General features: G+C 46.7%; 1 protein-coding gene across 4 annotated transcripts in view; it reads right to left on the reverse strand.

Annotated features, from left to right (window-relative positions):
• The window catches only part of DPF3 (double PHD fingers 3), a 282,508-nt gene that overhangs the window by 154,304 nt on the left and 101,223 nt on the right, over positions 1 to 26,981 (reverse strand). For all 4 annotated transcript variants that reach the window (XR_004030095.1, XM_030812922.1, XM_003263659.4 and 1 more), the window contains exon 2: positions 1,593 to 1,753. Coding sequence is in view for 3 of the 4 variants with exons in the window: in XM_003263659.4 (XP_003263707.1) it covers positions 1,593 to 1,753 (161 nt within the window). In the remaining variant the exon portion in view is untranslated. The remainder of the gene's footprint in view (positions 1 to 1,592; positions 1,754 to 26,981) is intronic.

Genomic DNA, 26,981 nt, shown 5'->3' on the forward strand with positions numbered 1-26,981 from the left:
AGTACACACTACCACTTAGGAGTTGTTCTTACCAAAAAAAAAAATGGAACCTGAATAAATCTCTAGACCTAACTACCAATTCACAGGAATAACACCGTGGGAATGCAACCACCAAATCCTTCTGGGAAACCCTACAGCGTAAGCAACCCAGTATCTTCAACAAGTAACATGCAAGGAGGAAAGAGAGAGAGGCAGAGACAGAGAGAAATCCAGAGATGTTAAAAGACACATTAACCAATTGCAATGTAGGGCTCCCATTTGGATCCTGATTTAAACTACTGCGGGAAAAATGAATGTTGGCCAAATATTTGATGATATTAAAGTCTTATTGCTAATTCTTTGAGCTCTGATAGTGATTGTGGGTTTGTTTGTTTGTTTAAGTTCTTTACCATTTAGAGATACACAACAAAATATTTACTGATGAAATCACGTGCTTTCGTGGATTTGCTTCAAAATAAAATGAGGTCAGGGAGGAAAGTAAGGAGTGTGTATAGATGAAACACGATTGACCATGAGTTGAACATTGTTGAAGCAGGGCTACATGGGGATGTGTTTTACTATTGTCTTCAGTTTTATATGAAGGTGAAATTTTTCCAAATGAAACATTTTTAAAAACATATCCAGACAGAGCCAGAAAAATCACATTCCTGTAGCTGTCTCCCTAATAAAAAGGTCTTTATTCTGTTCTTTGCAACCTAGAAGACTAGTGTCACTGTAGCTGTATTAATAACAGTAATATCAATAATAATAGGCCAGGTACAGTGGCTCACACCTGTAATCCCAGCACTTTGGGAGGCCCAGGCGGGCAGATCATGAGATCAGGAGTTCGAGACCAGCCTGACCAACATGGCGAAACCCCGTCTCTACTAAAAATACAAAAATTAGCTGGGTGTGGTGGCGCACGCCTGTAATCCCAGCGACTCAGGAGGCTGAGGCATGAGAATCACTTGAACCCGGGAGGCAGTAAGCCGAGATCGCACCACTGCACTCCAGCCTGGGCAACACGGCAAGAGTCCATCTCAAAAAAAATAAAATAAAATAACAATAATAATAATAATACCCAGCATTTTGGAAGCACATACTTACTATGTGCTAAACTCATTTACGAGTTTTTATGAATTGTCTCATTTAATTCAGACGAAATCTTATGTGGTAAGTACTATTATTATTCACATTTTACAGATGAGGAACCTGAGGGACAGAAGTTTGGTGACAAAGGTAAGCCTCACACCCAGATCTAATGGCAGATTTCCGGCTTGTAACCAACACCCAAAAGTAAAAGATGAAGATTGCTGTCATGTCCTCAGTCTTGCCTTCTTTGGGATAAACAACTTTAGCTCTTTCACTCCCCACCCCACCCCACCCCTGCCACATGGCTTCAATGCCCCACGCCATCCTTGTCGCATTCCTCGGAACCCCTGCCAGGAGCCATAAAAGTAGCTGAGTTTCTTTAAGGTATCTCAGAGGCCCATGTGCAGCTTGCCCCACCCCAATCCTACCCAGGCTGCCTGGTTTCCCAGACAAGCTCTGGTCCTCCTCCCTCCAGACTGGGAGCCCGCACATGTACATGTCCCAGGAGTGGCGTGGCTCACCTGGGCCTCGGTGCCTCTTCTCCATCCAGATGTAGCAGTTGTTCTGGGCCACCCCAGTCTGTGAGTCCAGGAAGGGAAGACGCACGCTGCGCTCTGCACACAGCCGTGAGTTGTAACTCCGGCAGTGCTCAATGGCTTCCTTGTAGAACTGGTCCCCGAGCCTGCCAGAGTCAGAGAGTGAAGGGGTGAGGCCAGGGAAGACAGAAACACACCCAGAAGGAAACACGCCCAGAGGGAAACACACTTCCCTGGAAAGCCTGAAGACCTCCCAGTTATGAAGACCAAGGCAGTGAGCACCAAGAGCCTTGCTAATGAGCAGAATGCAACTCAGTGTCAGGTCTTGACCAGATTTTATTTTCTATCCGAAATCCACCAGGCAACTTAGAAACTCCTTTAACAAAGAGTATGGGCTTTCAAGGATGAATCACCAGTAAGAGAGAGCTGTCCATGTTCTAGGAAGCATGAGGTCCCACTCCAGAAGGGAGGTAGCTCTGGAACAACCTTCTGCATGGAATCTAGAGGACATCACACTTCTAGAACCTCCTCACTCATATTAGCTACATTTTATTCTCAGAGGTCACCAGCAAAGGCACTCTAGGTGAACCCAAATCACCAGCAAAGATACCAACGTTTCCATTACAACAGAATAGAAACACTCCATATAAACAAAAACTATGACAGAAAAAACATTCTATAAAAGTAGGGATATTGCAGGAAGAAGGGGGTGTAGAGGAACAGGCACCAATCTTTTAAAACCATATTACTTACAGAAAAATAACTTTCTGATAGAAAACAAACAGAATTCAACAATTTTGATTCCAAATAATTCAACTCATGAAGTTTAAAAAACAAATAGAAAGACTTTCTAGTTTGCTAGACTGAGAATCTGATTAAGCACAGTATATTTCACGTTCCTGACTCTTTGGTATTTTTGGACACGTGATGATGCTACCAATTTTAAGGTAGTGTCCTTTTCAAAGACCAAAAATAGAGCATTGATATAATTGATCAAATGCAAAGCACTAAAATGATCAATGAGATCAAATACCTACCAAATAAAACACAGGCACAGGCTAATAAATGCCTCAAAGAAATAAAAATGTAATAACATAACTTATGCCAGGTAAATTCCAGCCTCTTACTGGGGTCGGGGGGCAGTGGGCGTAAAGGAGCGGAGTGTGGGAAGAAGAAGTAGGAAGGGAAGGAGGCACAGAGGTCACAGGGGCAAAAGGGAGAATCAAGAGTTTATTCTGAAGCAACATTATGATGTCTTTTTGTTTTGGTTCGATGTAAATTTCAGAAAGCCAAAATGAGAGGGGAAGTCTCTAAAAATAACATTTCTTAACCAAAATATTTAGAGGAATAAAAAAAGCAAAATTGGGGTGTTGGTTTTTTTGGGTTTTTTTTTTTTTTTTGAGATGGAGTCTCACTCCGTTGCCCAGGCTGGAGTGCAACAGTGCGATCTCAGCTCACTGCAACCTCCGCCTCCTGGGTTCAAATGATTCTCCTGCCTCAGCCTCCTGAGTAGCTGGGATTATAGTTACCTGCCACCATGCTCGGCTAATTTTTTGTATTTTTAGTAGAGATGGGGTTTCACTATGTTGGTCAAGCTGGTCTCAAACTCCTGACCTCAGGCGATCCACCCTCCTCGGCCTCCCAGAGTGCTGGGATTATAGGCGTGAGCCACCATGCCTGGCCTCAATTTCTTAATTGTGGTAAAATACACTTAACATAAAATTTCCCATCTTAAATGTACAGTTTAAGTGTACAGTTCAGTGGCATTAAGCACATGCATACTGTTGCACGACCACGACTACCATCCATTCCCAGAACTCTTTTCATCTCGCAAAACTGAAACTCTATACCCATTAAACAATAACTCCCCATTCTTCTTCTGCCCCCGTCTCCAGCAACTACCATTCTGCTTTCTATCTCTATGATTCTGACTACTCCAAGTACTTCATAAAAGTGGAGTCATACAGTATTTGTCTTTTTGTGACTGCCTTATTTGACTTAGCATAATATCCTCAAGGTTAACCTATGTTATAGCATATGTCAGAATTTCCTTCCTTTTTAAGTCAGAATAATATTCCATTGTACGCATATACCACATTTTGCTTATCCATTCATCTGTCAGTGGACATCTGGGTTGCTTCCACATTTTAGCTATTATGAATAATGCTGCTATGAACGTGAGTATACAAATATCTTTTCAAAACCTTGCTTTCAGGCTGGGCACAGTGGCTCGTGCCTGTAATCTCAGCACTTTGGGAGGCTGAGGTGGGTGGATCGCCTGAGGTCAGGAGTTCGAGACCAGCCTGGCCAACATGGCGACACCCCGTCTCTACTAAAAATACAAAAATTAGCTGGGCATGGTGGCGGACGCCTGTAATCCCAGCTACTCAAGAAGCTGAGGCAGGAGAATCACTTGAACTCAGGAGACGTTGCAGTGAGTTGGGATTGTGCCACTGTACTCCAGCCTGGGCGACAAGGTGAGACTCTGTCTTAAAAATACAAAAAATTAGCCAGGCGCGGTGGCGGGCACCTGTAGTCCCAGCTACTCAGGAGGCTGAGGCAGGAAAATGGCGTGAACCCGGGAGGCGGAGCTTGCAGTGAGCCGAGATAGCACCACTGCACTCCGGCCTGGACAAAAGAGTGAGATTCTGTCTCAAAAAAAAAAAAAAAAAAAAAAAAAAAACCTGCTTTCAATTCTTTTAGGTATATACCCAGGAGTAGAATTGCTGAGTCATATGGTAGTTCTAGTTTTCATTTTTTGAGGAACCACCATACTGTTTTTCATGGCAGCTGTACCATTTTACATTTCTACCAACAGTGTACAAGGGTTCCAACTACTCCACATTCTCATCACCACTTGTTAGAAAGCAAAGTTTTAAATGCACTTTTCTATACTCTTTTTAAAAAGTCAACGGGTCAGGTTCTAACAAAGAGCTTAAAGCAAATATCTTACAATGGAAAAACACAACCCTGGAAGTTTCTGAGGCATCATTTGGAAATTACTTGTTGACAAGCATCCAAAAAAAAAAAAAAACAAACAACAACAACAAAAAAAAACCCCTTTGCTCCTTTTTCACCTCTGAACATCTTCACATTCACAAGGAAGGCATAATATGCTCAGAAAGTGTCCTGGCAGTTGTAAAACCAAACTGTAATCAAATTGTAATGGTCACACAGCTGGAAATGAATTGGGGAGGGGAGATGAAAGCCCATTACAATGCTATAAAACTGAATGGCAGATAAGCTGATGTAATCAAAGCTGGTAACAAGGATCATGAGATTGATCAAAAATAAAGAAGCACTTTTTACAAAGTGTTTGTGTCACACCAGCTTAAATGCTTCCTTCTGCTATGGCAATGTAGCTCAGTGGAACAGAACTTTCACAGGCAGCTTGGCCCAGACAAGATGACCCAGGCTGTTCAGGGTGTCCTGGATGCTCCAGCCCCCACCCATGAAACAGCAAGCAGCCACACTACATCGATGAGAACTGACAAGAACATTTGACGGAGAGGTGCCCAATGTGAGAGCAGCAATCTGTTTTCCCAGGACCTTCTGACAGACTGCCAAAAAAAAAAAGATGTTAATTATCCCAACCTCAGAAATTCTGCTGAAAAGAGAACCCATAAAATCAGGCCCCCCAAAAAAACAAAATGAAAAATTGTATAGCAAAACTCATCTACTGGAGATGATCATTTTCAAAATAAATTTCTGGAAACCAATACAAAAGAAATCTACACAGTAGGATTCCAAATTGGACTTGTCCTAATATGCTAGTAACTCACTTCCAACAGCGTCAATCCAGACAAGAGGAACAAGAAACTGAACTTGCTAAAAATGCAAAGTGAGGTTGGTCAACACTGGTGCTCCACACCAACTGGATCGAGAATGTCAAACAAAGTGGCACACTGGGCGAAAATTAATTTCATCTTAAATACTTTCTACTTTCATAACATGCAATGTTATTAGTTACAAGCATGCTGGGGGAAAATGTATATTTCTAAATGTAATCTTTGTGTGAAAGATACCTCTCTTATGTAAACAGAAAAGACTTTCTGTGGACTGGAACAACTGTATTAAAGTCGAAGCTGCAAAAACATGACATTCAACAGCCCCTCTACCATCATCTCCAGGGAAGTCCTTTTAAACAGACCAGGTGTTGGCAGAGATTTGGAACCAAAATTTAAAGCCTTTTTCAAGATATAAGAGGTGAAAAGAGACTTCAACCTCCCTGATAAATTCAAGAAGCACTTCTCCAAAAGTTAGTTAGCCAAAATCTTCACAGGGCTTGCTATGCTCTCTAGGAAAAAATCAACTACTAGTTCTCCCTAACCCATAGAAAGCAATTTAAACAGCAGAGGACAAATGTCCTTTCCAACATGGTATTTCTACCAAAAAAAAAAAAAAAAAATCCCACAATGATAGGATCCCAGGAGTGACATTTACATTAAAGTCAAAGGGGTCAGATGGAGCAGGGAAAGGCTGGCAGCAAATGACTCATCTGTGGAGTGGTGACCAGTGTACCCTGGGTTGGATCACACATGGGACAGTCCCAGCGATCACCTGCATGCACCAAACTGAGGGGGCTGGATCCCCAAGGGATGATTGATGTCTTAGGCTGGAGGAAGCTGGCACAAGGCAGGGTAGAATGATGTTCTTATCGACAGACTTCAGGCTACTCAAGGCTGCAATCAGAAATAGGAAAGGCAAGGGGAACAAATTGCTGGGCTCCCCAGGCCCCCCAGACAGCATTCTGGTTGCAGCAGTGCTGGATGCCTAGTTCTAGGGGGCTTTGTGAGTGATGGAGGTCCCTCTGTGATCCCATCTGAAGTGAGAAGCCATCCCAGCTCTGAGAGCTGAGTGTTTCTACATGAGACTTCCAGCAACCCTCCTTGAGCCCATCTGTGGAGATGGATTCCAGGGGGCCAAAGAAGACTCAGAATGGGAAACATGAGACTTCTCCAAAGTGACTGCCAACCAGGCTCCAAATGTGATTTTTCAGAGCCTATCAATCACACCCCGTCTAAGACCCTCTGCTCCTCTTCCTCCAACCTCCTGCTCTCACGACCACACCTGCTTGCTCCGATTTCTCAGATCACTCTCAGGTCCAGCCAGATACCTGGGCTCCTCCCTTTCACTATCTCTCTGGTTCTGTGCTCTGACCTGAGGACAGGTGTCCTGCCGTACCAGAAATGTGTGTCCAACAGCAAGTTTCTCTTCTTCTGCCAGAAGCCTGCTCCTGCCCACCCAAGTCTCAATCCTCCTAGCGGTGGGGGTGGGGGTGGGGGTGGGGGTGGGGGCCGAGGCTATGCTGCCCTCCCTCTCCCTAGCAACTTGGCCTTGACTCTCCCCTTGCCTTCAAACCATCTGGAACTGAGTTATTTCATTTATCAGGAAGTTGTCCTTTCTCTCCACTCCCCCTGTGTGGCCCCAAGTCCTCTTTGCTATGTAAACATGACCTTGGCCCATCACTACTATCTGTGCACAGAAGCAGAGATAAGCAGAGCTGAAGAGAAGCCCTTGCCTGTGGCAGGATTTTGGGGGCTCTCCTTCCCCCAGCGGCGCCTCTTCCTCACTGTGGGCACCAAGTTTTCCTGCTGTCTCACTCAGCTGCTCACACCGCCAGAGCCGCCCACAAACACACATGAAAGCTCATCTACACCAATATGCTAACTTCCTGCTATTTGCATTTAAACATGTTTAACTGAAACTGTTCATGGAAAGCTCCGTCTCCCATTTAGTCTTTTAGAATAACTGGCACGCACGGGGCAATATCGGGCAAGGTGCGGGAAAGTTTTTATTTTCCTTGAAGTGGTCCTGTTCCTAATGCATCTCCTGAAAGAAGACCAAGTTTAGTGTTTGTTACAGACTGAATTGTGTCATTCCTCCTCACAGAAAAAATCCACATGTTGAAGGCCTAACCCTGAATGTGATGGTGTTTGGAGATGGAGCCTTTGGGAGGTGATATCATTTGATATTTACCCCTGCCCAAATCTCATGTTGAATTGTAATCCCCAACTCTGGGGGTGGGTCCTGGTGGGAGGTTTTTAGATCATGGGGGCAGATCCCTCATGGCTTGGTGCTGTCTTTGTGATAGCGAGTGAGTTCTTACAAGATCTGGTCATTTAAAAGTGTGTGGTGCCTCCCTGCTGACTCTCTTGCTCCTGTTTTTGTCATGTGACATGCCTCCTCTCCCTTTGCCTTCTGCCATAATTGTAAGTTTCCGAGGGCTCCCCAGAAGCCAGGCAGATGCCAGCACTGTTCTTCCTGTACAGCCTGCAGAACGATGAGCCAATTAAACCTCTGTTCTTTATAAATTACCCCATCTCAGGTATTTCTTTATAGCAATACAAGAATGGCCTAATCCAGGAGGTAATTAGGTCAGGAGGACGGAGCCCTCATGATGGGATTAGGGCCCATATAAGGAAGAGACATGAGCAAGCTCTCTCACTCTCTCAATCTCTGCCATGAGAGGACACAAAAAGGCAGCTGTATGTGAGCTATAAGGAGGACCCTCACCTGGAATCTGACCCTGCTAGCACCCTCATCTTGAACTTCCCAGCCTCCAGAACTGTGACAGATAATTATTATTTAAGTCAGGGGTCCCGAACCCCTGGGCCACAGAGCAGTACCAGTCCATGGCCTATTAGGAACTGGGTGGCACAGCAGGAGGTGAGCTGTGGGGTACAAGTGAGCATTGCTGCCTGAGCTCTGCCTCCTGTCAGATCAATGGCAGCACTAGATTCTCATAGGAGCACAAACTCTACTGTGAATTGCACATGTGAGGGATCTAGGTTGCCTGCTTCTTATGAGAATCTAATGCTTGATGATCTGTCACTGTCTCCCATCAACCCCAGACGAGACTGTCTAGTTGCAGGAAAACAAGCTCAGAGCTCCCACTGATTCTACATTATAGTGAGTTGTATAATTATTTCATTACATATTACAATGTAATAATAACAGAAATAAGGTGTACAATAAATGTAATGCATTTGAATCATCCCAAAACCATCACCTCCCCCACCCTAGTCAGTGGAAAAATGATCTTCCATGAAACAAGTCCCTGGTGCCAGAAAGGTTGGGGACTTTAGGTTTAAGCTACCCAGTCTATGCCATTTTAATACAGCAGCTGGACATGACTGAGGAAGTGTTTCCGGATGTTTCCCAAAAAAGGGCTAAGGAGGATGGGTGAGAGAGATTCCAATCCCCTTTCCTTCCTCATTTTTTCTTCTTCTAACAAAGACAACAATAATAACACTATAATATCAATTTCAACTCAATTCAGTGTTTAGTATTTGTCTTCTCTACTAGACTATAAACTCCACGAGGGCAGAGGCCACATCTGCAGAGCCACTGCACACAGACACTCAGGCTGAACAACTCCAGCAAGTACCATTCACATCAGCGTCAATGTGAAGGCCACCTCCTGGAGTGGTGGAGCCCAGCACTCCTGCATACCTGCCTGGCCTTCTTGCTGATTTACCCGCAGTGTTCAGCACAGAGCCCAGCACATAACAAGTGCCCAGTAAGTCTCCATTGAATAGCATTTGACAACTCACATTCCACTCACCTAGGGCAGGCATTTAAATTAGAGCAGGAAGGCAAATGTGGCATGCTTGTGCACAGTCTGCAGAGTCTGTGACTGGCGATTTAAACTGGATGGCTGTCCACCTGCAGCTTCAGAAAAACATTGAGAGAATGTCTGCATTCACTCTCCTGCAGTCCTCATCACCCAGCACCTGGGACATTGCAGCACTGGGTGGCCTAACTGCAAGCGCTATAGCCCTACTCTTACCCGTCCTGGCAAAAGGAATTCTCCCTGAAACTCAGTGTTTAGTCTTTCACTCCTCAGTGTAGAACCCAAGATGGCGACCAATGGTGCCCAGGTTCCTCTGCCGGGCTGGGGATGCTCCCGGAAAAACTATGTATTGGGGTAAAGTGGAAAAAAGACTTGGAATTGGTCGTGTCTGAGTCCAGCTGCACCTCTTAATAGCTACACAACCCTCAGCAAGTCCTTACCCTCCCTGTGCCTAAATTCTACTACTTGCAATATGGGTAACATGATCTCTACTTCAGACCTGAGAAAATTTAATAAGCTAGAACCTCTGGCACACAGACATAAATGTCTGTAATCAATAGCCATTCCTTTCTCCTTCCCCAAAGTGCAGTACTTGCTGCCACTTTGTGGATTGACCCTCTGCCTGAGCAGGCTGATCCTCGCCATGTGATGCAACACTCACTGTCACAGCATCCTTGAGGCTGTCGGGGACCCACTCAAACCTCTGTCCCAGGACAGAAGGCCTCTGGGTCACCAAGGCTGAGCTTCAGGCATCCAGGAGAGCAGGGCAGCTGATGCATGGTGACCCCAGCAATCCACCCAAGGACTGCCCTAAGCAAAGAGACCACATTTGGCTTGTTTACTGCTCTCTCCCAAAGCCTAGTACATGCTGGGTCATGCCTGCCACATTGGGAAAATGATGAGTGAATGAGTGAATGAATGAATGAATGAATGAATCCTCCTCTGACCCCCCTGCATACATGAAACAGACAGCCCTACCCCTGAATCTCAACAAAATACTTTACTTATATCCTTCCTCCCACCTGGAATTTTTGTATTCTCTCCTTGTCCTGGCTGATCTTAGCCTAGTCAAGGGCTAGCTGAAAACTTGCTTCTTCCAGGAAGGTTCACAGTTTATCTCTACCAGTAGGGTTTGCTCTCTGGCTTCTCTGAACTACCTTACCTGTCTTACTTTATTTTCGCTGGTCTTTGCCACCTTCCTTATCTCTGCTCACTTAATTAGATTGGAAGTGTCTTAAAGACAGGAACTGAGAGCTGTGTGCTTGCATGCTACCCAACCATGCACAGCTGGGAATGTAGAAGCATGTGATAGACAGATTGCTTGACTGAACTATCATGTCATTCTCAGCAAACTAATGAAAGCTTCATAGTTGAGAGGTGCTTGGGACGTTCTAACTTTCTCCATGGAAACATGAGGTGAGCCTGAAGTTATCTGGCTACTTCTCCAGGGCCCAGGATTAGGCATCTGAAAATAGATATCCTCCAAGTTCAAATCCTATTGAGTTTTTTCCCATATCCTTAAAAAAGGTCACTTCAGCTCCTGAGATTTCCATTTCTCCATGTGCAAATTCATGCCACCCTGCAAGGTGCCATAGAACTGACATTCTCCTTCTCTGAACTTTACAAGAAGCTCGCTGAATTCTCAATGATGCTGACATCAGACCTATGCCAGGAGAACCAGCTCCTTCTCTGCGCGGGTAGAAATGCCGTTCTTGTGCTTAGTGAGAATGCCATCACCACATGCTCCAAAAGAATGGCTCTCAAACTTGGGATTGTGAAAGAATCAGTAAGGGGTGGGAAGCTGTGCAATTCTGATTCTAGAGGCTTGGGATGTGATCCAGACATCAGCTCCCCAGTGATCCTGAGAAATATGAGACTAGCTGATCTAAAGATAGCTCCCCAACCTCTAAAACAAGGGCATGAATGAGAGGGGCCTTGTGTTGCTCCTCAGCCACCATGTTTGAATGGCAGAGCTGGACGGCCCAGTTAGCAGACTTTGTTTCACTCGGCTGGTTTTGTTTCTGTGGGAAAACTTCTTTCAGGCAGCTGGCATGGATTACCCTGGCAGCACTAACCTAGAGCAGACTAATCCCACAGAAGTCCTCATCCCTAACAAAATTGCCAAAAGCCCTGGTCAAGGCAAATGTATGAAGATCTGACATCCTTAGTCATTCTGTGGATGGCTCTGACCTTCAAAACATCTCAGGAAGGGCACCCTGGGGACAAAGGTATCCCTTGGGAAAGTTATGTCTGACAAACAGCTTGAACCCTAAAATGTCCGTCATGACTTCGATGTGGCTCAGTCTGATGCCCAGGCCCAGTAGACCCAATAAATCCCTTTTCCAGCATCTACCTGGTGAAGACTTTTCAGGGACTTATTATGCAAAGCTGCCTAAGCAAGACAAAATTTATATTGAACCTGGCCATGATTTCTGAGCTGCCACTGGGTGTTCTGATGACATACACATCTCGAGTTTGAAGTCAAGGGGCTGCCAAGGACAGAGACTGGAGGCAGGATAAAAGCATTGTGATTCCTTCCAGTAAATAATAGTGGGGTGGCGGGAGAGGTGGGAAGGGGATGCTCCGGGGAGGAAGAGGACTGTAGCTTTTCTTGTACCCAAGGTTTGCCTTTCAAATGGCATCCAGACGTGACCAAATAAATCTCTCCTCTGGAGGCTAAAGAATGTGTAGAATGCAACAAAAGTGAGGTGGTGGGGAAGCCTGCTTTATCTAGGGTGTATCATACCTAGAAAGAAAACACACATCCATCACAGAAATTTCATTGATTGAGAAAGTATTTTTAGTTTCCTGGTCCACAGACCGAGTCCTTCCTGAAACTCTCACCATGAGCTGGGCACTCGGATGTTGCCTCCTGAATGTGATCACCTATAGAAGCAGACTATTGATTAGAGACAATTTTAGACAAACAGATCCCCAGCCCTCATCTTTCCCACTGGAATACAAAGGGTGCTGCCCTCCCCAGTAAAGGGAATATCGTCTGGTATTTAACATGGCCACAAAGAACATGTTGTTCTATAGTCAATTCTCTATACAGCAGCCCAAGTGATTTTTTTTTTTTTGAGACAAGGTTTTACTCTGTTGCCCAGGCTGGATTGCAGTGGTGCAGTGGAGGAGTGTAGCCTCCACCTCCCAGGTTCAAGCAATCCTCCCACCTCAGCCTTCAGAGTAGCTGGGACTACAGACACACGCCACCATACTTGGCTAATTTTTGTGTTTTTTTATAGAGATGGGGTTTTGCCATGTTGCCCAGCCTGGTCTGGAACTCCGGGGCTCAAGCAGTCAGCCCATCTCAGTCTCCCAAACAGCTAGGATTACAGGTGTGATCCACTACACCCAGCCCCAGTGATCTTTTAAAAACGGAAATCAGGGCCGGGCACGGTGGCTCACGCCTGTAATCCCAGCACTCTGGGAGGCCAAGGTGGGTGGGTCACGAAGTCAGGAGTTTGAGATCAGCCTGGCCAACACAGTGAAATCCCATCTCTACTAAAAATACAAAAATTAGCCAGGCGTGGTGGCAGACACCTGTAGTCCCAGCTACTTGGGAGGCTGAGGCAGGAGAATCACTTGAACCTGGAAGACAGAGGTTGCAGTGAGCCAAGATTGCACCATGGCACTCCAGCCTGGGCGACAGAGCGAGACTCCATCTCAAAACAAAAAAAAAAAAAAAAAAAAAAAAATGGAAATCAGGCCATGGCATTCTCTCCTACTAACACCTCCAATGTCTTCTCACTGCACTCAGAATAAAATCCAAACTCCTTCCCATGGCTACAGGTCCCCAGGCTGGCTGGGCTCACCTTTCCTGCATCATCCCGTCCCCTGCCTCCTTCCCTGCTGGGCTCCATCCTCATTGCACTCCTTTCTGTTCCTGTTCTATACTAAGGGTATCTCACCTCAGGACCTTTGCATATGCCGTCTCCTCTACCTGGCACAACATGCTTCTCCCAGATCTTCTTGTAGCTGGCTGCCCCTCTGAGATGTTTTCCTAGGTTCACCCTATCTGGAAGTAGCCCACCCCACCCCAACCCTGCCCTACCCCTTGCTGTCTCATATACTTTATTTTTTTCAATACCGCTATCAAAGTTTTTCTCTTTGCCAACTGATCGTCTCTATACAACTAAATTGTAAGCGCCACGAGAGCAGGGTCCTTGTCTCACCAGATTCCCAGCCCCCAACACAAGACTTGGCACATAGGAAATACTCAACAGATATCACTGAACAAAAAAATGAAAGCTCTAGGCCCACCTGCAACTGACAGCTTGAATGATACGGGATCTTGGCCTTGTAGGGGGCTGGAAATCAGTGCTGGCAGGAGGACCCCAGCACAGGGAATAAGAATCATACAGCTGCCACCACCTCATTCCTGGCCCTTTCTGCCCAACACACCATAAATGACAGCAGGTCAGTAGCACAGTCCACAGTCCACACTCAAATCTTGATCATGGCCATCCACATACCCCAAACCTGGAGACAGACTGGGGTGAGGTGGATAAACGATGCCATTCAAGACATCAGACATTGCTTTCTATGCCCAAAAGGGACATTCCAGGCCTGATATTGGCACCGGAAACTAGCGGTGCCAGAAGATGGTCTCCAACATACCCATCCCATGTCCCTCAAAGTGCCTCTCTCTGGACCAACCTCTTCTGCATGGTCTTTCCCAGAGAGCTGATCCGTGTCCTCCTGCAGAGCCCTGGGCCCACGGATGGTGCCAGGGGCAGCGGCAGGATGGGGGTGGGGATGCTGCTTGACAGGAAATCAATGGGAACTGAAGGTCATCCAGAGGGCGCAGTCTCCCCATCATGCACCTGCTGGCATGGGATTTGTGGTCCTGACCTCGCTTGGGGGCCTCTGCCCTCCTGTCAGAGTTGGTTAAAATCAGCCTGCAGAAGCAAATGCCCTGCACACCAAATGATCTCCAGGCAGCCCTTCTAAGGGACATCCAGCCAAACAAAGAAGCACTGAGTCTCATTTCACCCACCACAAGGTTGAAAGTCACCCCAATCTCTCTTGGCAGCCTCCTAGGAAAACTGTCTCAGACCTGCCGTTTTTGGAGGCACATACTTGTAAATAGAACAAAGCCAGACTGACCGAGAGGCTGGTTATGTCCCCAAACTTAAGTTGCCTGGTGCAGGAAGTAAAAATACACTGGGAACCAGGACGACTGAAACTGAAATCTTGAGTGCACCCTAGAAATGCTTAAATCTGCCCTCAACACCTCTACGTCCCAGGATAACGACAAAGGATACCAAAACCTCTGTACTGCCGGAGGGAAATCTCATTTTCTTCTCATCCCAAAAAATACTGGGGAGCTCGGCTGAATCTAGAATCTGATTTTCCTTCCCCCACTATACTTATTTTCCCAGGTTCCCATTTTCCCTTGCTTCCCAGGCCTTTCCCCTCTACCATCTTCTTTCCCAATTTGTCCACCTCATCAAGAGTCATTTATCATACAGGCCAGGAGCAAAGCGGTCAGCCTAAGTCTCCAATTCAAAAGTTGAAAACGGGCCAGGCACAGGAGCTCACGCCTGTAATCCTAACACTTTGGGAGTCCAAGGTGGGAAGATTGCTTGAGACCAGGAGTTCAAGCAGCCTGGCCAACTTGGTGAAAAACCATCTCTACTAAAACTACAAAAATTAGCCAGGCTTGGTAGCAGGTGCCTGTAGTTCCAGCTACTTAGGAGGCTGAGGCAGGAGAATGGCTTGAACCCAGGAGGTGGAGGTTGCAGTGAGCTGAGATCGCACCATTCCACTCCAGCCTGGGCAACAAGAGCAAAACACCGTCTCAAAAAAAAAAATAAATTAAAAAGTTGAAAATGAATATGGTATGAAAATAAAGAAAAGGCCAGGCACAGCAGCTCATGCCTGGAATCCCAGCACTTTCAGAGGCCAAGGCAGGAGAATCACTTGAGGCCAGGAGTTGAATACCAGCCTGGGCAACATAGTGAGATCCCTGTCTCTACAAAAAAAAAATTAATAGAAAAATGTTTTAATGAAGAAGAGACACCCTCAACATATTTATAGAAGGATACCAGGATGCTGGTCATAGTAGCAATAGTGGCATAGCTAATATTTTTTGAGCATTTACTATGTGTGCCAGGCACTGTTATAAGCACTTTACATGTATTATCCCCATACAACTTGTAATTGTATTATTCCCATACAACTCCATGATTTTATACCCACCCCCATGCACACCCCACTTTACAGATTGGCAAACAGAGGCACAGAGAGTCTTAAGTGATTTGCTAGGGATCTATGTGGCCTTGTTAATACATTACAGTCTTTTCAGAACCTTACTCTTGGCCACTGCACTGTCAGCCTCTTACAAGGGTGCCATTGCCCCCTCACAATGAGTTTTGCCTCCAGAACTAGAATAACCTAAACACTTCCTTTCTTGGAGGCACTAGGTTTCTATCAGCATCACCAACTTGCTAGCTAATCTTAGCTATTTCTTTTCTTTGTGCCTCAGTTTCCCAAACTGCCAAATAGCCCAGAAATAAACCTTCTTATCACAGAGCCACCTCTCAGTAACTCAAAAAGAGTTAATATGGGGCTTCCTGAAAATATGCCATCAGAGAAATACAAAATGTCTTTATGCAGTTTAGAAACCAAATCCATCCCAAATGTGAGCAAGGGGCGATGGACCTGAAGAGGTCCTGTGGTTCTGAACATCGACTAAGGCAGAAAAAGAGAAATGCCAGAAAGTCATAAACTAAAGGGTCAGATTAAAGAATCCCAGAATGTTAGACACTGTCTAGTCTGGTGCCTGGTTTTATTGCAAAGGAAATCAATAACCAGGCCAGGTGCAGTGGCTCATGTCTGTAATCCCAACACATTGGGAGGCCGAGGTGGGTAGATCACCTGAGGTCAGGAGTTCGAGAGTAGCCTGGCCAGCTTGGTGAAACTCCATTTCTACTAGAAATACAAAAAATTAGCCGGGCGTGGTGGTGCACGCCTGTAGTCCCAGCTACTCGGAAGCCAAGGCAGGAGAATCGCTTGAACCCGGGAAGTGGAGGTTGCAGTGAGCCAAGATTGTGCCACTGCACTCCAACCTGGGCAACAGAGCGAGACTCCATCTAAAAAAAAGAAAAAAGAAAAAGAAAATCAATAACCACAGAGGTGAGGTGATGTCCTCGGGACAAACTGAGGCAGAGCTGGGATCAGATCCTCAGTCCAGACTCCTAGTTCAGAGATTCCTCCATCGTTTATGGCAAGGGTCAACAAACTACAGTCCCTTGGCCAAACATATCCCAGGACTTATTTTTGTAAATAAAGTTTTATTGGAGGCCAGCCATGCCCATCCATTTACATATTGTCTGTGGCTGCTTTAGTGCTACAATGACAGAGTTGAGTAGTTCCAACAGAGACCATGTGGCCTGAAAAGCCTAAAATATTTACCATCTGGACCTTTACAGAAAAAGTTTGCTGACTACTGGTTTTTAACATAAGCCTTGAATAATGAAAAGCCTCCACCCTCAGAATACAAAATAATAGAATAGGAAACCTAAGAGTCACACGGCTTAAGCAGATAGTTTTACAATTATCTCAGCTTGGTACAACCTAATAAAAACCCACAAATACAGTTAATAATAAGGAAAACAAGCACTAGCTCACCCTACCTATTTAATAATTATTGTTAACTACAGCAAACCAAACTCATAGCTGAAAATTCGTTTGTTTTTTTCTAGCCTCCCTTGAAAGCCCTGTTTCATCTAGGAAATGCTGTTGGCCAATGGACGAAAGGACGCATCTTAGAGGCGCACAGCCCTAATTTCCTCCTGTTGAGTTAAAGGCTGCTGCTGAGACAGCTGAAGACTTGAGAGCATTGCCCTCTCTCCAGAGTGGCCTCAGAGAGAGCTGATGTTCTCTGTCAAAGGCGATGGTGCCAAAACCCTCCTTGTGCCCCTCACTCCAGATAGAACCCTCAGGAACAGCCAGGCATGGGAGAGGCTCTCTTTACAGCTTCCTCTCCCTACTGTGCCTCCATGCCCTGCTTACGCCCCTTTCCTCCCCAGAAAGTGATCAGGATATGCACACGACCCACAGAAGCCCAGCCCACAGCTATGCCATCATTCTATCATCCCATGGAATAGGGAAAAGCGGGTCTGTCCCTGTTAGGCTGATGTGGGAATCAAGAGACCTGGATTCCAGATTGGAGTTGGAACTTAGTCACTTTGGGTTTTTGGCAAATCTCTCAAGCCCTCTGGGCCCAGGCCTCCCATGTCAAATGGAGAGATTGTCTTCGCATATTCCAAATGATGGAACATGGGCAGAGCCAAATTAAGGGGTGGGGCAGGCCAACCACGTGGCACCCAGGCTCCCGTCTCTAATCACACTAGGTCATTACCAGGAACATAGAAAGGTTTACTAGTGTCACTCAGGCAGAAAACTTTGAGAAATAGGACCTGGCTTTCACAGAATAGTCCGGTTCGCATCAAGGTCCCACTGTAATGATTATTACACTTTTCCCTCTCAAAAGCGCCCTTGCTTGGCTGATAAATGATAAAGTCACCCTACTAATAAGCTGTTTGTGGTGGGAGTGAGGTGAGACACGTGGCCCAAGGCACGGACAGTGATGGCAATACATGGGCTTCTAAGGAAGACAGGTTCAGTTTGGTCAAGAGGTGGGGTGCAGGTCTGGGGCCAGAACTGAGTTGCTAAGGACAAGAGAGGAGAGGCTGCCTCTGGTGGCCTGGCTTCTCCATTTGCCATGCACACGGCCTTTGCCTCTTCTTTTATTTGTCAAATATTTAGAGAATATTCACCAAAGTGTGAGCTCCCCAGGAGGCCCACAGGCGCTGGAGAGAAGAGAGGGCTTTGGAGAGTACTGTAAGGGGAAAGAAACCTGCCAACAGGTGCCCAACCGCTTGGCCATGCTAAGCACCTGAGCCCTGGGACAGAGTATGATCCCAGCCCTTCACAGTGCCTGACCCTGACAGGCATGCACTTGGTAAGTGTTCATTCTGGGGACCTGGAACAAGCGAAGCTGAAGCCCTCCTTCTGTTCTTGGAAAACTCCTTCTCCCCGTGGCAGCTGCACCTCGACCACCAATCCTGCAGGACCACAGGATGCAGGAGGACTACACTATGTCCCGGATCTCGTCATTACAAGAGCAGGAGGTAAGCACTGAGAAAGATCCAGAAGAACTCATGAAAGCAGAGGCTGTGGTCTGTGGGGAGGAGGGCCAGGCAGGGCAGCTGATCCGAGGAAGAAGCAACAAAGAAGGAAGGGGAAGAGGAGGAGGAGGAGGAGGAGGAGGAGGAGGAGGGGGGCCATGGAGTCACTGTGGGTGGAGGGAGAGCACCGCCAGCACATGCCCCACAGCCATCAATATCTCTTCGGAGGACAGGTTATCTGGGGAATTTATGCTCTCTAATAATTACCTTGCAGAGGGTTCCACTTATCTCACCAGAAGAATCTGCCAGTTGCCAGACACACAGGGTTCTAGTCAATTCCATCCACACTGCCCTCCCCCTCTGCCCTGCTCCCCACCTCCCTGCCTCCTGACTTCTGACCTCTGAATTCTAATCTTTCTTTGCCTCTCCAGCCTAGGGGGAGGTTGATGGTGGAAGGGTCACAACAACTTTTAACAGATGTAAAGGCCGACAAAGGGGTTGGTGGCTTGTCCCTTATCAGTAGATATGAGAGTTAACATCCCAAAGTTGAGGCCAGGCCTGAGGAAGTATAGGCTGTTGCCAAAGACAGTGTGTGAAGGGCCAAGCAATGCTTTGGGGCAGACTGACATGATTATTTTTGTCTTCACCTGATGCCATCAGACCTGGTTAGGATTAATTTTATCTTCTAGTCGTCACAACCCTCCTCAAAGGCTTCCTATCCCCACTCCAGCCCTCCAATGAGGCCTCCCTCCAATAATGGCGTGGCTACTTATTTGAAAACCATCACATGTTGCTTTGGGTTGCTGTGATCTCTTTAAACGCATGTTGCAGTCCTGGCTGTGAGCTCCTGGAGAACATGGGTACTGCATTGGTACTGAATCAGGACTACCTGAGCAACAGTAACAACACCCAGACGGCCCTGACGGTGGGCGGGACAGTGCCCTCCCTGCTTAGAAACAGGAATCGCATTTCATCTCCACAACAACCCTATGAAGGAGATGCTACTACTACCCCTCATTATACAGCTGAGGACCTGGGAGCTTAGACAGCTTCAGTCACAGGCCCACGGTCACTTGGTCAGTGGCCAAGTCAGGATTTGAACCAGGTGGTCTTGTTTCAGAGTCCGGGCTCTTAACCACTCCACACCACACTGCCTCTATAGGAGAAGTTTGCTGATTGATTCGGACATTTTGTGTTGTATCTATCCGCTTATTTACATCATCCTTTTCTAAAATAATAATTTTTTTTTGAGACATGGTCTCGCTCTGTCACTCAGGCTGTGCAGGAGCTGTCACTCAGGAGTGCAGTGGCATGGCTCACTGCAGCCTCAATCTTCAGAGCTCAAGCAATTCACCTACCTTATCTACCCCAGTAGCTAGGACTACAGGCACATGTCACCACTCCCAGCTAATTATTTTTTTCTTTTTTTAAGAGAGATCGTGTCTCACTTTGTTGCCCAGCCTGGTCTCAAACCCCTGGACTCAAGTGATCCACCTGCCTCAGCTTCCCAAAGTGCTGCTGGGATTACAGGCGTGAGCCTGGGTGCACCTGGGCTGGTGCTCCTGCTCCTTAGGACTCCACTCACTGCTTCCTCCTCAGGGGGCCTCCCCCAAACTCCTTAGCTCTGGCACTCATTCTTTTTCCATCACTCTGGCACGATGCCAACTATCAAAAATTATTTTATAGGCTAGGTGCAGGTGGCTCATGCCTGTAATCCAGCACTTTGGGAGGCCAAGGCAGGCCGATTGCTTGAGGCCAGGAGTTCAAGACCAGCATGGGCAACATAGTGAGACCTCATCCCTATTTAAAATTAATTAATTGGTCAGGCACAATGGCTCATGCCTGTAATCCTAGCACTTTGGGAGGCCGAGATGGGAGGACTGCTTGAGACCAGGAACTCGAGACCAGCCTGGTCAACAAAGCGAGACCCCATCTCTTAAAAAATAATAATAAATAAAAAATAATTAATTAATGTATATGTTTATTTACTACCTGCTTTTCTCAATAGATATAAAAGCTTCCTGGGAGAAAGACTGGTCTAGTTTGTTCACCCCTCTATCACCAGTGCCTAAAGCTAGTCCCTGGCATATAGTAGGCACTCTATAAATATTAGTTGGATGAACGAATTGTCTAACGTCCCCACTGAGCCTCCCATAACACATGATGGCTACTTAATTGGACACTTAATTTTATGCAAACTCATCTATCTGTTCTTTATTTATTAGACTTTACAGTGTACCAGGCACCTTGCTGAGTAGGTTAGGATTTCATGGTACCCTAATATGAGGTAGAGAATATTGTCTTTATCATTCTCATGTTACAGATGAGGAAACTGAGACTCAGAGGTTACACAGCTTGCCCAAGACCATACAGAAATAGGGTAAGACTTAGCCCCCATTCTGTCAGTCCCCGAGTCCATGATATTAAGCATTCTGCCTCATTGCCTCTGGCTAGGTCCCCTCAGTAACATGACTCTCTTTACCCCTGAACCTCTAAAATGTCCCCAGCCTTACTTCTCCCCTCCAAGAGCCCCGTCGCCTCTTTCTCTGGCCTCTGTGTGCTGGCTCTCCTCCATCGGTCCCTCCAGATTCTCCCTCTGCCATTCTTTTCCCTGGTGGGTGCTGTGGGAGTCTGTCCTGTGTGGTCAGCCATTTGCCGTCTTCCCTCTGCTCTTGGTGGTCTGGGTCAATGGCAGGCGCCGAGAGAGGGAAGAGAGACAGGGGATTTCCTCTCCCAGCCCCTTCCTGCCGGGTTGCTGTGGAGCGTCTGCATCTGCCCACTGAAGGTCACAGCTCCTGTGGGCCGGCCCTCTTCATACAGCTACCTCTGCAATCCGGTGACCTTCCCCATTCCCCCAACCTAGCCCTAGGCTGCTGCATTAGCCCCCCACCATGTGAGTCCCTGCCCACAGTTTTGAAACTAGACATGTTATTAAACACTCCTCAGTTTACTTCGTGTGAAGCTACTGCTTTGCTGGAACCCTGACTCTCAGACATGTGACTGCCACATGGCCTCTGCCCCTCCCCCAGGTCCCCCACCACTGCTGCTGCCTCCTGGTCACTGCAGCTGCCTCATCAGGCCCTTCTTTGCTGCCAAGGTTTGTTCTCTCTCTCTAAGACCTATAAATAAATGTTGATTTGCTGGCTTGAAGGTTTGCCCTGGCAGCCCCACCAGGGAGAGCAGTGCCCCGGGGAGCCCAGCAAGCCCACAGCAACCTGTCCTCCCAAGACTAAGAGAAAGCAGAGAGCATTGGGTCCAATGCAGGGGTCCCCTATGCTGGGAGCTTCCCCCTGTGCAGGGTGTTGTTAGGGGACCCCTCAGATAATGTCCTGGTGCCTCAAAGCCGCCATCACAGCTTCAAAATCACGATATCACTTGTTGAGCAACTACTATGTGGCAGGTTCTGGGTTGCCATTTGCATACATTCACTTTCATGTTAAAAGACGAGAAAAACAGGTTCACAGAGGTTAAGGAATTTAACCAAAACCTCAAAACTACTAAGTGGCTGAACTGGAATTAGAGCCCAGGTCAGCCCAAATCTATAAGGCCTTAATCCCCCACCAGTACATGCTGCCTCATGACCGATCCCTTCGAATGACAGGTGGGCAACAGACTCGAACCTAGTCCAGGCAGGCAGCTCAGAGATGCCAGCCACCCATGGATGGGAGATCAGGTGGAGCAGGATGACAGTTAGGATAAAGAGCACAGAGGGCTTCGTGCTGCCTAGAGTCACTTTGTCCAGAGGGCATGGCACGGTTTGGCCATGGCGACTGCTGAGCAGCCAGGGGGCTGGAACATGCCCCCCCTCCCCAGCCCCAACCCCGACCCACTGCTCCTTCCTGCAGAGCCAGCCAGGAGCCATCACTCATCCTTGGGCACACACCAGCATTTCAACAAAACAAGCCTGCAAGCATAGACCCCTCCGAGTCAGGCCCAGGACTGTCACGAGGAAACTCTGAAGGGGAGGGGAGGGACAGGGTGACACAAAGAGGGGGAAGGCCTCCTGCTGCTGGACCTGGAGCCGACTGTGCTTCCCTAAGTCCTTTCTGCAGCCAAAAGGCATATTCCCTGTGAACACCACTCAAGATCCAAAGGCTTTCGCTTTTTATTTTTTAGGGAGCAATGGCAAAAAAAAAAAAAAAAAGAAAGAAAGAAAAGAAAAAGAAATCCACATTTCTAGTGCTGGGAGCGATTCTTGGAGGTAAACATACTCTCTCACACACACACCCCACAGTGCTGCCCCCACACAGCCCAAAATAGTCCACACCATGTACTCCTGGAGAACCCAGCTCAGCACAGCCTCCTGACCTTGGTCCACATGACTGCTGGCCAGCTCTCGGTCCCCAGGGTAACAAAGTACTCCAAGGACCCGCAGTAGCAGCGCCTGCTCCTACAGACCATTCCACCCCTCCTAGCGAAGTCCTGTCTGCTGTGTCCCGGTGGAACCAGGTCCAGTTAGCAGAGGCCACTTCCAATGACCCAGTGTGGCCCAAATCTCCAGAGCTAACCTGAACCTCTCTCCCTCAACCCCTCCAACTCTTAGATTGCTGATGCTGCTTCTCCAGGGGAATGGCTCCCACAACATTTTATAGACTGCAGGGAAAATATCCAGAACCGAGACTGTTCTTCAAAATAATAATTAAAAAAAAAAAAACACTGCTGAAACACAGAGCTGGGTGTTATCTTAATATCTCTGCACAAATAGAATTTGAATGCTCTCACTCCAATCAAAATCATTCTCCGATCCTCCCTTTAAACACTGAAAGTTCAATTCCCCCTAAAGATGGGATTGCAAACATGATTAGGTCCAATTAATTTATGGAGAAACTCAGAATGAAAGGAGAGAAATCAATAGAACTGCCTTGTTCTGATCACTACCGCAAATGAAATAATAATTTGAAGGAGATCTGGAGAGAAAGGAAACCAAAAGTGTCACATCGTAGCCATGAGGCCATTTAACAAGGCAGCATTGCCCCATGTGGACTGGCTGGGTGGAGAAGACCACTCAAGCTGACAAGACACTCCTGGGGACAGAGGAAAGGGAGAGACGGCTGAGGTCACTTGCTTTCTCTTCATTGTACAGCATGAGGCTCACTGGTGGTAAATTCTCCTCTTTCTCACAAAAGCAAGACATAAAAGAAAGTAAAAGGCAAAAAACATCCACACAAGCTGCCAGACTAATAAGGACACTGGTAATCTCCAGGCAGGCCAAGGCCATATGGGCTCCCCCTGCAGCTTCACGCTAAGTTTATCTCCATCCTCACACTCTACCTCCATCTCTCTTCCATATCCAGGAAGGAAGAAAGGAAATTAACAAGCCGGCATCCAACATCCATCCTGAATCACCAGCTGGGCCATGTAGAGCATCCAAAGATGGGGTGGGGAAGCCCAAGGGGAGAGAGAAATTGACAGATCACTGTCCCCACCTCTCACTTGCCTGCAGCTCCCTTGCATAGAGGATGCTGGCAAATTCAATGAGAATTTTGCTGGACCTGCCCAGCAGTCCAGATGTGGGAGCCTAATAACAAGTAACAATGCCAGCTCCATGTGATCCTTGCACCTGCAGGAGAAAATGCCTTGCTGGCCAGCTGGGCTCCCTGGCCACCCTCCAGCCCACCTTGCTGCCTCTGGATGGGGGTTCGTGAAGCTGCTCCTGGCCTATCCAAATGGCCAGTAAACATTAACATTCATCCAGTCAGGCAACATCCATGGAGTGTGCCTATTCCATGCTATGCTGCCCCATGTGGGAGGCAGCAAAGCGATTCAGTGAAAGGCTGAGGCACTGGCATTAGGACACCAGGTTTGAGTCCCAGCTCCTTGCTTACTTGCTGTCTGAGCTGTTGAACTCTGTGAGCTTCACTATCCTCATCTGCAAAATGGGTATGATAATAGGACCCTTCTCATGGGTTCACGGACAAGAACAAATGAGGTGACCTCACTATGGGTGATCAGTAAATATTAGCGGTTATTACCACAATGTGGGGTCCTATCCTCCACTCGTTGCCTCCACCAGTGCCAGAAAAAGCCAGCTCATGAGTTAACTCCCAGGCAGTATTATCCACTCCAGGGGCCTCTCTGTCCACACAGATGAGCAGAAGCAGAATGCATTAAACAATAAAATAGCTCAATGCCATTGCTACAGATTGCCCCACCACCACCATCTCACCAGTCAGCTTCAAGCCAGTGGGGTCAGCAGTCAGAAGCACAGCCAAGAGTGTGGGGATGATTCCGTGACAAACCATCCCCAGCAGCAGAAACCTATCTCACAGCACACATCCTCCCAGAAGTGGGTCGAGGGCATCCATTGCCTTTGTTTAAAGGCACTGGGTCACAGAGGAGGAGGAGCCTTAGCAGGTTGGAACTTTGGGATATTCCATAGGACAGGTAGAAAGGTGCTGTGTTGGTTTTCTATTGCTGCTGAGACAAATTACTACAAACTTTGTAGTTTATGAAAACACAAATGTATGATTTTACAGTCCTAGAGGTCAGAAATCCAAAACGAGTCCTAAGGCTAAAAATCCAGGCATCAGCAGGGCTATATTCCTTTTGGAAGCTCTAAGGGAGCAGCTTCTTCCTTGGCTTTTCCAGTTTCCAGCAGCTGCTTACACTTCATGGTGATGGCCTCTTCCTCCCATGTGTCACTTCTACCTCCACTTCCATCGTCATATCTCCAGCTCTGACTCTGACCCTCCTGTCTCCCTCTTGCAAAGACCCTTGTGATTACACTGGACTCACCCGCATAAGCCAGGATAATCTCCTCATCTCAAAGTCCTTAACTTAATCACACCTGCAAAATCCCTCGTACCATGTAAGGTAACATATTCATAGGTTCCAAGGATTAGGACGTGGACATCTTTGGGGGTAGGGTCACGCTTCTATCTACCAAAGGCGGGTTCTGCTGCTGCTGCAAGGTACCCTTGAATACCGTAAAAGCAATGGTGAAGAATTGAAAGAAACGCAGTTATGTCCTAAGCCCAGGAATATTGAAGCAGTCCTCTTTTTCACCAAAAAAAAAAAAAAGTATAAGGCATATGGTGCCTAAGAGCATAGGATTTGGAGCCGCATAGCTCTGGGTTCAAATCTAAGCTTCACCACTGGTCCCAGCTGAAGCTATTCAAGACCAGAAGCTCATCTGTGTGAACTTCCATTTTCCCAACTAGAAGCACTAACATTGTAGGGTTGATGTATCCTAAGGAATAAAGAATAAAATGCACACAGAATCTTTCACACCATGTCTGGCACACGGTGAATGCTCAGTAAATGGCAACTAAGAAATTGCTCCGTACTGTTATTCTATTACTTTGGTTCTATCAGACCCAGTCACTAAATAAGCCAGTTTGACGTGAAGTACTTGGCTATCAGCAAATACTACCAGGCCCTGTCAAGTCCCAGGAATCAGAGGGGCTATTTGGCCAATGCAGACTGACCCTTTCATGCTGAGGTCAGGGAGCCCCAGCAGAGACACTCAAAGATCTAGAGATATGATCAAAATTTCCCTGTCAGGACGTGGTCCAGAACCATGGATCTCAGTTTACTTTCCGCAGAAAGAAGAAGAAAAGGTGAGGCCCACACACTTCTCTCTTCCACAAACTCAGGCTCCATTCCCTTGTACATCTTTCTCTTATAAACAATTGCACTTTATTTTTAATTGTATTGTGATAAATTTGAGCTATAGCTTACAGTCAACAATTTCTATCACAAATCTTTCTGCCTTCCAATTCTTTGTATGTACAAACCAAGGCAAGGACCAAAGAAACGAGGACTTTATCTTACATGGATCATTTGATTCCATTATTGAAATCTCTCAGGTGAAGTTAAAATATATATACATTGGGTCTATATTAGAATATGTGAGACTTGAATTTGGTCTGCTAATTAGCTGGGTGACTTTAAGAAAGTATGTAACTTATCTGAGCATCCCTTTCCCCATCTATAAAAGGAGGCAGAGGCCAGGTGCAGTGGCTCACGCCTGTAATTCCAGGAGGCTGAGGCAGGCAGATCACTTGAGCTCAGGAGTTTGAGACCAGCCTGGGCAACATGGCAGAACCCCATCTCTACCAAAAATACAAAAAATTAGCCAGGCATAGTGGCATGGGCCTGTGGTCCCAGATACTCAGGAGGCTGAGGTGGGAGGATGGCTTGAGCCCAGGAGATGGAGGTTACAGTGAGCCAAGATCATGCCACTGCACTCCAGCCTGGGTGACAGAGTGAGATTTATTTATCACTCAATAAATAAATAAATAAATAAATGAATGGAGACAGGAAAATCTGCCTCTTAAGACTACAGCATGGGTTAAATATCATGTAAAACCTTTGGCATGTTGGATTTCTAGAGCACGTACTACGTCTCAGACACTACAATAAACATTGTTATGTGCATTAATTCATTGAATCCTAATAACAACTGTTATTGAGGTGCTGTTTATTATTTCTATTTTCCTAGAAGGTAGACTTCTTGGGGCCAGGGATAGTTTTTTCATCTTCAACTCCCAACTGAAATACCCTGTGAGTGGTAAATGCAAGCTACAACTATCATTGTTGATAAAAAGAATTGAGAGGTCAGTCGAGTCTGGAATCACCACAGAAGATTTTATAAAGATGGATCCCAAGAGGCAGGGAGGTTTAGAGAAAAGGAGGAAGGAGAGTGGGCAGGTCTTCCCA

The sequence above is a fragment of the Nomascus leucogenys genome, chromosome 1a (genome assembly GCF_006542625.1).
Source record: "Nomascus leucogenys isolate Asia chromosome 1a, Asia_NLE_v1, whole genome shotgun sequence".
In the NCBI taxonomy this organism is placed as follows: Eukaryota; Metazoa; Chordata; class Mammalia; order Primates; family Hylobatidae; genus Nomascus; species Nomascus leucogenys.